We start from the raw sequence: 13,301 nt of genomic DNA on the forward strand, positions 1-13,301 counted from the left end.
GTTTGTTATACAGTGAGTGGTGATGACCTGGAACTCACTGCCCCCGAGGGTGGTGAATGTGGAGACGATGAATGGTTTCAAAAGGAAATTGGATGGGCACTTGAGAGAAATAGACTTTTCGGGATATGAGGATAGAGCCAGGGAAAGACGTTTCTCATCTTCACTACCTCAGGACGTTCCAAAGCATTTCATAGCCAATGAGGTACTTCTGCAGCATTGTTGTAAGGGAGGAAACACGCAGCCAATTTGCGCAGAGCAAGCTCCCACAAACAAAAGATAATCTGTTTTTTAGTGACATTGGCTCAGCTGAGACATAACAGTACACAGGGGGGAATTCCCCCCGCTGTTCTTCCATCAATAGAGGCCATGGGATCTATTACATCCATCCAGAGATGGGGGCCTTAGTTCAACTTATGACCTGAAAGAGAGCACCTCCAACAGTGTGGCACTCCCTCAGTACTGACTCTCTGACAGTGCGGTGCTCCCTCAGTACTAACCCTCCGACAGGGCGGCGCACCCTCAGTACTGACCCTCCGACAGTGCAGTGCTCCCTCAGTACTGACCCTCCGACAGGGCGGCGCTCCCTCAGTACTGACCCTCCGACAGTGCAGCACTCCCTCAGTACTGACCCTCCGACAGGGCGGCGCTCCCTCAGTACTGACCCTCCGACAGTGCAGTGCTCCCTCAGTACTGACCCTCCGACAGGGCGGCGCTCCCTCAGTACTGACCCTCCGACAGTGCGGTGCTCCCTCAGTACTGACCCTCCGACAGGGCGGCGCTCCCTCAGTACTGGCCCTCCGACAGGGCGGCACTCCCTCAGTACTGACCCTCCGACAGTGCAGCACTCCCTCAGTACTGACCCTCCGACAGTGCGGCACTCCCTCAGTACTAACCCTCCGACAGGGCGGCGCTCCCTCAATACTGACCCTCTGACAATGCATCATTCCCTCAGCACTGCCCCTCCAACAGTGCGGCACTCCCTCAGTACAGACCCTCCAACAGTGCGGCACTCCCTGAGTACTGACCCTCCGACACTGCAGCACTCCCTGAGTACTGACCCTCCAACAGTGCGGCACTCCCTCAATACTGACCCTCTGACAGTGCGGCACTCCCTTAGTACTGACCCTCCGACAGTGCAGCCCTCCCGCAGTACTGACCCTCCAACAGTGCGGTGCTCCCTCAGTACTGACCTTCGACAGTCCTGCGCTCCCTGAGTACTGACCCTCCGACAGTCCGGCGCTCCCTGAGTACTGACCCTCTGACAGTCCGTTGTTCCCTCAGTACTGACCCTCCGACAGTGCGGCGCTCCCTCAGTACTGACCTTCGACAGTCCTGCGCTCCCTCACTACTGACCTCCGACAGTCCGTTGCTCCCTCAGTAAAGACCCTCCGACAGTGCGGCGCTCCCTCAGTACTGACCCTCCAACAGTCCGGCGCTCCCTCAGTAGTGACCCTCCGACAGTGCGGCGCTCCCTCAGTGCTGACCCTCCCACAGTGCGGCGTCCCTCAGTACTGACCCTCAGACAGTGCAGTGCTCCCTCAGTACTGACCCTCCGACAGTGCGGCGCTCCCTCAGTACTGACCCTCCGACAGTGCAGCGCTCCCTCAGTACTGACCCTCCGACAGTGCGGCGCTCCCTCAGTACTGACCCTCCAACAGTGCGGCGCTCCCTCAGTACTGACCCTCCGACAGTGCGGAACTCCCTCAGTACTGACCTTCCGACAGTGCTGCGCTCCCTCAGTACTGACCCTCCGACAGTGCGGCACTCCCTCAGTACTGACCCTCCGACAGTGCAGAACTCCCTCTGTACTGACCCTCCGACAGTGCGGCGCTCCCTCAGTACTGACCCACCGACAGTGCGGCACTCCCTCAGTACTGACCCTCCGACAGTGCGGAACTCCCTCAGTACTGACCTTCCGACAGTGCGGCGCTCCCTCAGTACTGACCCTCCGACAGTGCGGCACTCCCTCAGTACTGACCCTCCGACAGTGCAGAATTCCCTCTGTACTGACCCTCCGACAGTGCGGCGCTTCCTCAGTACTGACCCTCCGACGGTGCCATGCTCCCTCAGTACTGACCCTCTGACAGTGCGCTGCTCCCTCAGTAATAACCCTCCAACAGTGCCGTGCACCCTCAGTACTGACCCTCTGACAGTGCGGTGCTCCCTCAGTACTGACCCTCTGACAGTGCGCTGCTCCCTCAGTACTAAGCCTCCAACAGTGCCGTGCACCCTCAGTACTGACCCTCTGACAGTGCGGTGCTCCCTCAGTACTGACCCTCCGACAGTGCGGTGCTTCCTCCGTACTGACCCTCCGACAGTGCAAAACGCCCCGGCACTCAGCAAGTGTGATATGAATAAAAACAGTTCTGTCATCGCGCTAAGGAAGTGGGTATCAGGACAGATGACCTGAAGCTTGGTCCAAGAGGTAAGTTTACGGAGCATCTTATAGAGGCATAGAGAGACAGCGAGGCGCAGAGGGTTAGGGAGAGAATTCACCAGTTCAGAACCCAGGCAGGTCCGTCAATGGTGGAACATTTAAAACCAGGAAGTGCTGAGGAGGCCAGAATTGGAGGAGCACGGGGTCCTCCGAGGGTTGTAGAGCTGGAAGGGGTCATGGAGATAGGGAGGGTGGGGAAGGCCATGGAGGGGCTTGATAACAAGGATGGAAGTTTGATGACTGAAGCATTGTCGAACCTGGAGCTGATAGAGGTTGGCGAGCACAGGAGCCTATCTCACTTCTCCTGTACTTCACTGCCATGAAGGGTGTGTGTAAATGCCAGTTAATTCTTTCCCAGTGATGGGTTTGTCTGAAGAAGATCTGATTGGATGGAATCTCAGACCTTACTTGAAGTAGAAAAGAGAAGACTGAGGGGTGACCTGGTTGAGGACTTTAAGATTATGAAAGGGTTTCGATCGAGGTGATGTTTGCACTTGTGCGGTGGCGATGAGAACTCGGGGACCATCAATATAATCAGTGCGGAGGCACTGGCCATGATTTTTCAATCTTCCTTCAACTCGATGTCAGAGGACTGGAGAATTGCAAACGTTACACCCTCGTTCAAAAAAGGCTGTAAAGATAAGCCCAGCAACTACAGGCCAGTCAGGTTAACTTCAGTGGTGGGGAAACTTCTCGAAAAAAATAACTCGGGACCAAATTAATTATCTTTTGGGCAAATGTGGCTTAATTAAGGAGAGCCAGCATGGATTTCTTCTGAGAAAATCATCTTCAACTAACTTGCTGGATTTTTTGAGGAGGTAACAGAGAGGGATGATGAGGGTAATGCTGTTGATGTGGAGCACATGGACTTTCAAAAGACATTTGACACTGTGCCACACAACAGACTTGTGAGCAAAATTATACCTCACAAAATAAAAGGACAGTAACAACATGGATATGAAATTGAGTGAGTGACAGGAAAACAGAGAGTAGTGGTTAATGGATGTTTTTCAAACTGGAGGAAGGTTTGTAGTGGAGTTCTCCAGGGGTCACTGTTGGGACCCTTGCTTTTCCTGATATATATTCATGACCTGGACCTTGGTGTACAGGGCACAATTTCAAAGATTGCAGATGATAGGAAACGTGGGAGCATTGTGAACTGTGAGGAGGATAGTACAGAACTTCAAAAGGACATAGACAAGTTGGTGGAATGGGCAGACAGGTGGCAGATGAAGTTCAATGCTGAGAAATGTGAAGTGATTCATTTTGGTAGGAAGAACATGGAGAGACAATATAAAATAAAGGGTACAATTCTAAAGGGGGTGCAGGAGTAGGGGGACCTGGGTGTATCTGTGCATAAATCATTGAAGGTGTCAGGACAGGTTGAGAGAACAGTTCACAGAGCATACAGTATCCTGTATGGGCTTTACCATGGGCTTTATTAAAATGGGTATAGAGTACAAAAGCAAGGAAGTTACGTTCAACTTGCACAGAACATGAGTTCAGCCTCAGCTGGAGTATTGTGTCCAGTTCTGGGTGCCGCACTTGAGGAAACATGTGAGGGCATTGGAGAGATTACAGAAAAAAATCACGAGAATGGGTCCAGGGATGAGGAATTTCAGTTATGAAGATAGATTGGAGAAGTTAGGATAGTTTTCCTTGGAGAAGCGAAGGCTGAGAGGTGATTTGATAGAAGTATTCAAAATCATGAGGGGTCTGGACAGAGTAGATAGAGAGAAACTGTTCCTGTTGGCAGAAGGATTGAGAACCAGAGGACACTGATATAAGGTGATTGGCAAAAGAAGCAACAGTGACACGAGGAAAAACGTCTTTCACATAGCAAGTGGTTAGGATCTGGAATGCACTGTCTGAGAGTGAGGTGGAGGCAGATTCAGTGAGTGTTTAGGATCTGGAATGCACTGTCTGAGAGTGCGGTGGAGGCAGGTTCAGTGTGTGTTTAGGATCTGGAATGCACTGTCTGAGAGTGCGGTGGAGGCAGGTTCAGTGTGTGTTTAGGATCTGGAATGTACTGTCTGAGAGTGTGGTGGAGGCAGGTTCAGTGTGTGTTTAGGATCTGGAATGCACTGTCTGAGAGTGCGGTGGAGGCGGGTTCAGTGAGTGTTTAGGATCTGGAATGCACTGTCTGAGAGTGTGGTGGAGGCAGGTTCAGTGAATGTTTAGGATCTGGAATGTACTGTCTGAGAGTGTGGTGGAGGCAGGTTCAGTGAGTGTTTAGGATCTGGAATGCACTGTCTGAGAGTGTGGTGGAGGCAGGTTCAGTGAGTGTTTAGGATCTGGAATGCACTGTCTGAGAGTGTGGTGGAGGCAGGTTCAGTGAGTGTTTAGGATCTGGAATGCACTGTCTGAGAGTGTGGTGGAGGCAGGTTCAGTGTGTGTTTAGGATCTGGAATGCACTGTCTGAGAGTGTGGTGGAGGCAGGTTCAATCGAGGCCTTCAAGATGCGGATGGTGAATTGCCTTGACCTTCTCCCACCAACTTTCTGAATGTACAGTAGTGAGGCAGTAAAGGTTGCGGTAAGGGAAGCAATGAGTTTTCATCTTGGGGCCATGACACAGCCACTCTCACTTTGTACTTGGTGACAGGTGGCTCCTGTGATACTGCTCCTGCCTTGCAGTGGATAAGCGTTTAGGTTGTGGGTTGAAGCCCACTGCAGAAACTCAAACACAAATATCAAGGCTGGCACACCTGGAGCAGCACTGCAGGAGTGCTGTACTGACAGAGAGACTGGTTTTCATAAGAGATGACAGACAGAGACTCTGTTTTGGCTCTCAGGTGAATATAAATGATCCCATGGTGCTACTTTGAAGAAAAGCAAGGCAGTTATTCCTGATGTCCTCACCAATATCGTGAGGGGAATTGAATTCAAAAGTAGGGAGGTTATGCTTCAGTTATACAGGGCATTGGTGAGGCCACATCTGGAGTACTGTGTACAATACTGGTCTCCTTATTTCCGGAAGGATGTAAATGTGTTGGAGGCAGTTCAGAGAAGGTTTACTGGACTAATACCTGGAATGGATGGGCTGTCTTATGATGAAAGATTGGACAGACTCGGCTTGTATCCACTGGAGTTTAGAAGAGTAAGAGGTGACTTGATTGAAAAATACAAGATCCTGAGGGGTCTTGACAGGGTTGATGTGGAAAGGATGTTTCCCCTTGTGGGAGAATCTCGAACTAGGGGTCACTGTTTAAAAATAAGAGGTCACCCATTTTAGATAGAGATGAGGAGAAATGTTTTTCTCCCAGAGGGTCGTGAGTCTTTGGAATTCTCCTCCACAAAAGACAGTGGAAGCAGAGTCTTTGAATATTTTGAAGGCAGAGGTCGATAGATTCTTGATGAGCAAAAGGGGTGAAAGGTTATCGGGGGCAGGAGGAAATGTGGAGAGATCAGTTTCGTCATGAACTTATTGAATGGCGGAGCAGGCTCGAGGGGCCGAGTGACCTACTCCTGCTCCTAGTTCGTATGTTTGTAGGTCCCAATTAAAATCAGTAAAAACAGAATATCTGGTCATTGTCACGTTTCTGCTTATGGGAGCTTGCTGTGCGCAAATTGGCTGCCATTATAACAGTGAGGACAATTGAAAAGTACTTTGTCGCCTGTGAACGCTTTGGCAGTTGGTGAAAGACGCGACATTAATGTAAGCCTTTCTTTTGAAATATGACAGAAAGGTCTGTGTGGATCGATGGGCCAGCTGGATTGTTTCTGTACCAAAATGACTCTATAATGGACCTGACTTTAACCTTGGGCTCCCACCCCTCCGAATTGGATGGCTATAACCCTGCCTAAACTCATTGGGTCATAACGACACTGAAGGAGGCCATTTGTCCCATTGAGTCCATGCAGACTCTCTGTAGAGCAATCCAATCAATCCCATTCTCAAGCTCGATCTCGTTGGCTCTCTAAATTTATTTCCCAAATATGTTAAATTGGTGACTTGGTGGTAGGGGGAGCGGAGGATGTGAACAGGCAGGGACGACCGCCTGTCCCCCAAAAGTTCCTACACCCGCCAGCCTGCAACCTTAACGTCAAACCCACGTCAATCCCGCTGGGCAGGGCTGGATTAATTTTGACAGTGCATGATCAGTTCAGCAACCAGATGAAGTGACAATGGTCTTTTCTTACCTGGCAGATTGACAGAGGCATCCCTTGGCTCCTGTCAGAATAAAAACGCAAGACAACGTGTTAAGAACTTGTGGATTGACCAGAAGATCAGATTCGGAAAGAGACGGGACACATCATCAACATGGTGTAATCAGCCAGTCACGGGTTAGTGGGTAGAATGCTCACCTCCGAGTCGCAAGGACTTGGGTTCAAATCCCACTCCAGACATCATTTCCAACAGGTCCTCAGTTCAATCACTCAGTGGGGAAACAGCACTACCAACAGTGCAGTACTCCCTCAGTACTGATCCTCCAACAGTGCGGCACTCCCTCAGTACTGATCCTCCAACAATGCGGCACTCCCTCAGTACTGATCCTCCGACAGTGCGGCATTCCCTCAGTACTGATCCTCCAACAGTGCGGCACTCCCTCAGTACTGATCCTCCAACAGTGCGGCACTCCCTCAGTACTGATCCTCCGACAGTGCGGCATTCCCTCAGTACTGATCCTCCGACAGTGCGGCACTCCCTCAGTACTGATCCTCCCACAGTGCAGTACTCCCTCAGTACTGATCCTCCGACAGGGCGGCACTCCCTCAGTACTGATCCTCCGACAGTGCGGCACTCCCTCAGTACTGATCCTCCGACAGTGCGGCATTCCCTCAGTACTGATCCTCCAACAGAGCGGCACTCCCTCAGTACTGATCCTCCAACAGTGCGGCACTCCCTCACTACTGATCCTCTGACAGGGCGGCACTCCCTCAGTACTGATCCTCTGACAGTGCGGCACTCCCTCAGTACTGATCCTCCGACAGGGCGGCACTCCCTCAGTACTGATCCTCCGACAGTGCGGCACTCCCTCACTACTGATCCTCTGACAGTGCGGCACTCCCTCAGTACTGATCCTCTGACAGTGCGGCACTCCCTCAGTACTGATCCTCCGACAGTGCGGCACTCCCTCACTATTGATCCTCTGACAGTGCGGCACTCCCTCAGTACTGATCCTCTGACAGTCCGGCACTCCCTCACTACTGATCCTCCGACAGGGCGGCACTCCCTCAGTACTGATGCTCTGACAGTGCGGCACTCCCTCACTGCTGATCCTCCGACAGGGCGGCACTCCCTCAGTACTGAACCTCCGACAGTGCGGCACTCCCTCACTACTGATCCTCTGACAGTGCGGCACTCCCTCAGTACTGATCCTCTGACAGTGCGGCACTCCCTCAGTACTGATCCTCTGACAGTGCAGCACGCCCTCACTACTGATCCTCTGTCAGTGCTGCACTCTCTCAGTACTGATCCTCTGACAGTGCAGCACTCCCTCACGACTGATCCTCTGTCAGTGCTGCACTCCCTCAGTACTGATACTCTGACAGTGCGGCACTCCCTCAGTACTGATCCTCCGACAGTGCGACACTCCCTCAGTACTGATCTTCCGACAGTGCGGCACTCCCTCAGTAATGATCCTCCGTCAGTGCAGCACTCCCTCAGTCCTGATCCTCCGACAGTGCGGCACTACCTCACTACTGATCCTCTGACAGTGCGGCACTCCCTCAGTACTGATCCTCTGACAGTGCGGCACTCCCTCAGTACTGATCCTCCGACAGTGCGGCACTCCCTCACTATTGATCCTCTGACAGTGCGGCACTCCCTCAGTACTGATCCTCTGACAGTGCGGCACTCCCTCAGTACTGATCCTCCGACAGGGAGGCACTCCCTCAGTCCTGATCCTCCGACAGTGCGGCACTACCTCACTACTGATCCTCTGACAGTGCGGCACTCCCTCAGTACTGATCGTCTGACAGTGCGGCACTCCCTCAGTACTGATCCTCCGACAGTGCGGCACTCCCTCACTATTGATCCTCTGACAGTGCGGCACTCCCTCAGTACTGATCCTCTGTCAGTGCTGCACTCCCTCAGTCCTGATCCTCTGACAGTGCGGCACTCCCTCAGTACTGATCCTCCGACAGTGCGGCACTCCCTCACTACTGATCCTCTGACAGTGCGGCACTCCCTCACTACTGATCCTCTGACAGTGCGGCACTCCCTCAGTCCTGATCCTCTGACAGTACAGCACTCCTTCACTACTGATCCTCTGTCAGTGCTGCACTCCCTCAGTACTGATCCTCTGACAGTGCAGCACTCCCTCACTACTGATCCTCTGACAGTGCAGCACGCCCTCACTACTGATCCTCTGTCAGTGCTGCACTCCCTCAGTCCTGATCCTCTGACAGTGCAACACGCCCTCAGTACTGATCCTCTGTCAGTGCTGCACTCCCTCAGTACTGATCCTCTGACAGTGCGGCACTCCCTCAGTACTGATCCTCCGACAGTGCGGCACTCCCTCACTATTGATCCTCTGACAGTGCGGCACTCCCTCAGTACTGATCCTCTGACAGTGCGGCACTCCCTCACTACTGATCCTCCGACAGGGCGGCACTCCCTCAGTACTGATCCTCTGACAGTGCGGCACTCCCTCACTACTTTTCCTCCGACAGGGCGGCACTCCCTCAGTACTGATCCTCCGACAGTGCGGCACTCCCTCACTCCTGATCCTCTGACAGTGCGGCACTCCCTCACTACTGATCCTCTGTCAGTGCTGCACTCCCTCAGTACTGATCCTCTGACAGTGCAGCACTCCCTCACTACTGATCCTCTGTCAGTGCTGCACTCCCTCAGTACTGATACTCTGACAGTGCGGCACTCCCTCAGTACTGATCCTCCCACAGTGCAGTACTCCCTCAGTACTGATCCTCCGACAGGGCGGCACTCCCTCAGTACTAATCCTCCGACAGTGCGGCACTCCCTCAGTACTGATCCTCCCACAGTGCAGGACTCCCTCAGTACTGATCCTCCGACAGGGCGGCACTCCCTCAGTACTGATCCTCCGACAGTGCGGCACTCCCTCACTACTGATCCTCTGACAGTGCGGCACTCCCTCAGTACTGATCCTCTGACAGTGCGGCACTCCCTCACTACTGATCCTCTGACAGTGCAGCACGCCCGTCACTACTGATCCTCTGTCAGTGCTGCACTCCCTCAGTACTGATCCTCTGACAGTGCAGCACTCCCTCACGACTGATCCTCTGTCAGTGCTGCACTCCCTCAGTACTGATACTCTGACAGTGCGGCACTCCCTCAGTACTGATCTTCCGACAGTGCGACACTCCCTCAGTACTGATCCTCCGACAGTGCGGCACTCCCTCAGTAATGATCCTCCGTCAGTGCAGCACTCCCTCACTACTGATCCTCCGACAGTGCGGCACTACCTCACTACTGATCCTCTGACAGTGCGGCACTCCCTCAGTACTGATCCTCTGACAGTGCGGCACTCCCTCAGTACTGATCCTCTGACAGTGCGGCACTCCCTCACTATTGATCCTCTGACAGTGCGGCACTTCCTCAGTACTGATCCTCTGACAGTGCGGCACTCCCTCAGTACTGATCCTCCGACAGGGCGGCACTCCCTCAGTACTGATCCTCCGACAGTGCGGCACTCCCTCACTACTGATCCTCTGACAGTGCGGCACTCCTTCAGTCCTGATCCTCTGACAGTACAGCACTCCTTCACGACTGATCCTCTGTCAGTGCTGCACTCCCTCAGTACTGATCCTCCGACAGGGCGGCACTCCCTCAGTACTGATCCTCCGACAGTGCGGCACTCCCTCACTACTGATCCTCTGACAGTGCAGCACTCCCTCACTACTGATCCTCTGACAGTGCAGCACGCCCTCACTACTGATCCTCTGTCAGTGCTGCACTCCCTCAGTCCTGATCCTCTGACAGTGCAACACGCCCTCAGTACTGATCCTCTGTCAGTGCTGCACCCCCTCAGTACTGATCCTCTGACAGTGCGGCACTCCCTCAGTACTGATCCTCCGACAGTGCGGCACTCCCTCACTATTGATCCTCAGTGCGGCACTCCCTCAGTACTGATCCTCTGACAGTGCGGCACTCCCTCACTACTGATCCTCCGACAGGGCGGCACTCCCTCAGTACTGATCCTCTGACAGTGCGGCACTCCCTCACTACTTTTCCTCCGACAGGGCGGCACTCCCTCAGTACTGATCCTCCGACAGTGCGGCACTCCCTCACGACTGAATCTCTGAAAGTGCGGCACTCCCTCAGTACTGATCCTCTGATAGTGCAGCACGCCCTCACTACTGATCCTCTGTCAGTGCTGCACTCCCTCACTACTGATCCTCTGTCAGTGCTGCACTCCCTCAGTACTGATACTCTGACAGTGCGGCACGCCCTCAGTACTGATCCTCCGACAGTGCGACACTCCCTCAGTACTGATCCTCCGACAGTGCGGCACTCCCTCAGTACTGATCCTCTGACAGTGCGGCACTCCCTCAGTCCTGATCCTCTGACAGTGCAACACGCCCTCAGTACTGATCCTCTGTCAGTGCTGCACTCCCTCAGTACTGATCCTATGACAGTGCGGCACTCCCTCAGTACTGATCCTCCGACAGTGCGGCACTCCCTCACTATTGATCCTCTGACAGTGCGGCACTCCCTCAGTACTGATCCTCTGACAGTGCAGCACTCCCTCACTACTGATCCTCCGACAGGGCGGCACTCCCTCAGTACTGATCCTCCGACAGTGCGGCACTCCCTCACTACTGATCCTCTGACAGTGCGGCACTCCCTCAGTACTGATCCTCTGATAGTGCAGCACGCCCTCACTACTGATCCTCTGTCAGTGCTGCACTCCCTCAGTACTGATCCTCTGACAGTGCAGCACTCCCTCACTACTGATCCTCTGTCAGTGCTGCACTCCCTCAGTACTGATACTCTGACAGTGCGGCACTCCCTCAGTACGGATCCTCCGACAGTGCGGCACTCCCTCACTATTGATCCTCTGACAGTGCGGCACTCCCTCACTACTGATCCTGCGACAGGGCGGCACTCCCTCAGTACTGATCCTCTGACAGTGCGGCACTCCCTCACTGCTGATCCTCCGACAGGGCGGCACTCCCTCAGTACTGATCCTCCGACAGTGCGGCACTCCCTCACTACTGATCCTCTGACAGTGCGGCACTCCCTCAGTACTGATCCTCTGACAGTGCAGCACGCCCTCACTACTGATCCTCTGTCAGTGCTGCACTCTCTCAGTACTGATCCTCTGACAGTGCAGCACTCCCTCACGACTGATCCTCTGTCAGTGCTGCACTCCCTCAGTACTGATACTCTGACAGTGCGGCACTCCCTCAGTACTGATCCTCCGACAGTGCGACACTCCCTCAGTACTGATCCTCCGACAGAGCGGCACTCCCTCAGTAATGATCCTCCGTCAGTGCAGCACTCCCTCAGTACTGATCCTCCGACAGTGCGGCACTACCTCACTACTGATCCTCTGACAGTGCGGCACTCCCTCAGTACTGATCCTCTGACAGTGCGGCACTCCCTCAGTACTGATCCTCCGACAGTGCGGCACTCCCTCACTATTGATCCTCTGACAGTGCGGCACTCCCTCAGTACTGATCCTCTGACAGTGCGGCACTCCCTCACTACTGATCCTCTGACAGTGCGGCACTCCCTCACTACTGATCCTCTGACAGTGCGGCACTCCCTCAGTCATGATCCTCTGACAGTACAGCACTCCTTCACGACTGATCCTCTGTCAGTGCTGCACTCCCTCAGTACTGATCCTCCGACAGGGCGGCACTCCCTCAGTACTGATCCTCCGACAGTGCGGCACTCCCTCACTACTGATCTTCTGACAGTGCAGGACTCCCTCACTACTGATCCTCTGACAGTGCAGCACGCCCTCACTACTGATCCTCTGTCAGTGCTGCACTCCCTCAGTCCTGATCCTCTGACAGTGCAACACGCCCTCAGTACTGATCCTCTGTCAGTGCTGCACTCCCTCAGTACTGATCCTCTGACAGTGCGGCACTCCCTCAGTACTGATCCTCCGACAGTGCGGCACTCCCTCACTATTGATCCTCTGACAGTGCGGCACTCCCTCAGTACTGATCCTCTGACAGTGCGGCACTCCCTCACTACTGATCCTCCGACAGGGCGGCACTCCCTCAGTACTGATCCTCTGACAGTGCAGCACGCCCTCACTACTGACCCTCTGTCAGTGCTGCACTCCCTCAGTACTGATCCTCTGACAGTGCAGCACTCCCTCACTACTGATCCTCTGTCAGTGCTGCACTCCCTCAGTACTGATACTCTGACAGTGCGGCGCTCCCTCAGTACTGATCCTCCGACAGTGCGACACTCCCTCAGTACTGATCCTCCGACAGTGCGGCACTCCCTCAGTACTGATCCTCTGACAGTGCGGCACTCCCTCAGTACTGATCCTCCGACAGTGCGGCACTCCCTCACTATTGATCCTCTGACAGTGCGGCACTCCCTCAGTACTGATCCTCTGACAGTGCGGCACTCCCTCAGTACTGATCCTCCGACAGGGCGGCACTCCCTCAGTACTGAATCTCCGACAGTGCGGCACTCCCTCACTACTGATCCTCTGACAGTGCGGCACTCCCTCACTACTGATCCTCTGACAGTGCGGCACTCCCTCAGTCCTGATCCTCTGACAGTACAGCACTCCCTCACTACTGATCCTCTGACAGTGCGGCACTCCCTCAGTCCTGATCCTCTGACAGAACAGCACTCCTTCACTACTGATCCTCTGTCAGTGCTGCACTCCCTCACTACTGATCCTCTGACAGTGCGGCACTCCCTCACTACTGATCCTCTGACAGTGCGGAACTTCCTCAGTCCTGATCCTC

At 54.0% G+C, this 13,301-nt stretch overlaps 1 protein-coding gene across 2 annotated transcripts in view; it reads right to left on the minus strand.

The window, feature by feature from the left end:
- The window catches only part of LOC137348905 (protein mono-ADP-ribosyltransferase PARP14-like), a 151,620-nt gene that overhangs the window by 124,647 nt on the left and 13,672 nt on the right, over positions 1–13,301 (minus strand). For both annotated transcript variants that reach the window (XM_068014136.1, XM_068014135.1), the window contains exon 3: positions 6,579–6,609. In XM_068014136.1, the coding sequence (XP_067870237.1) occupies positions 6,579–6,609 (31 nt within the window). The remainder of the gene's footprint in view (positions 1–6,578; positions 6,610–13,301) is intronic.

Source organism: Heterodontus francisci, chromosome 34 (genome assembly GCF_036365525.1).
Source record: "Heterodontus francisci isolate sHetFra1 chromosome 34, sHetFra1.hap1, whole genome shotgun sequence".
NCBI lineage: Eukaryota > Metazoa > Chordata > Chondrichthyes > Heterodontiformes > Heterodontidae > Heterodontus > Heterodontus francisci.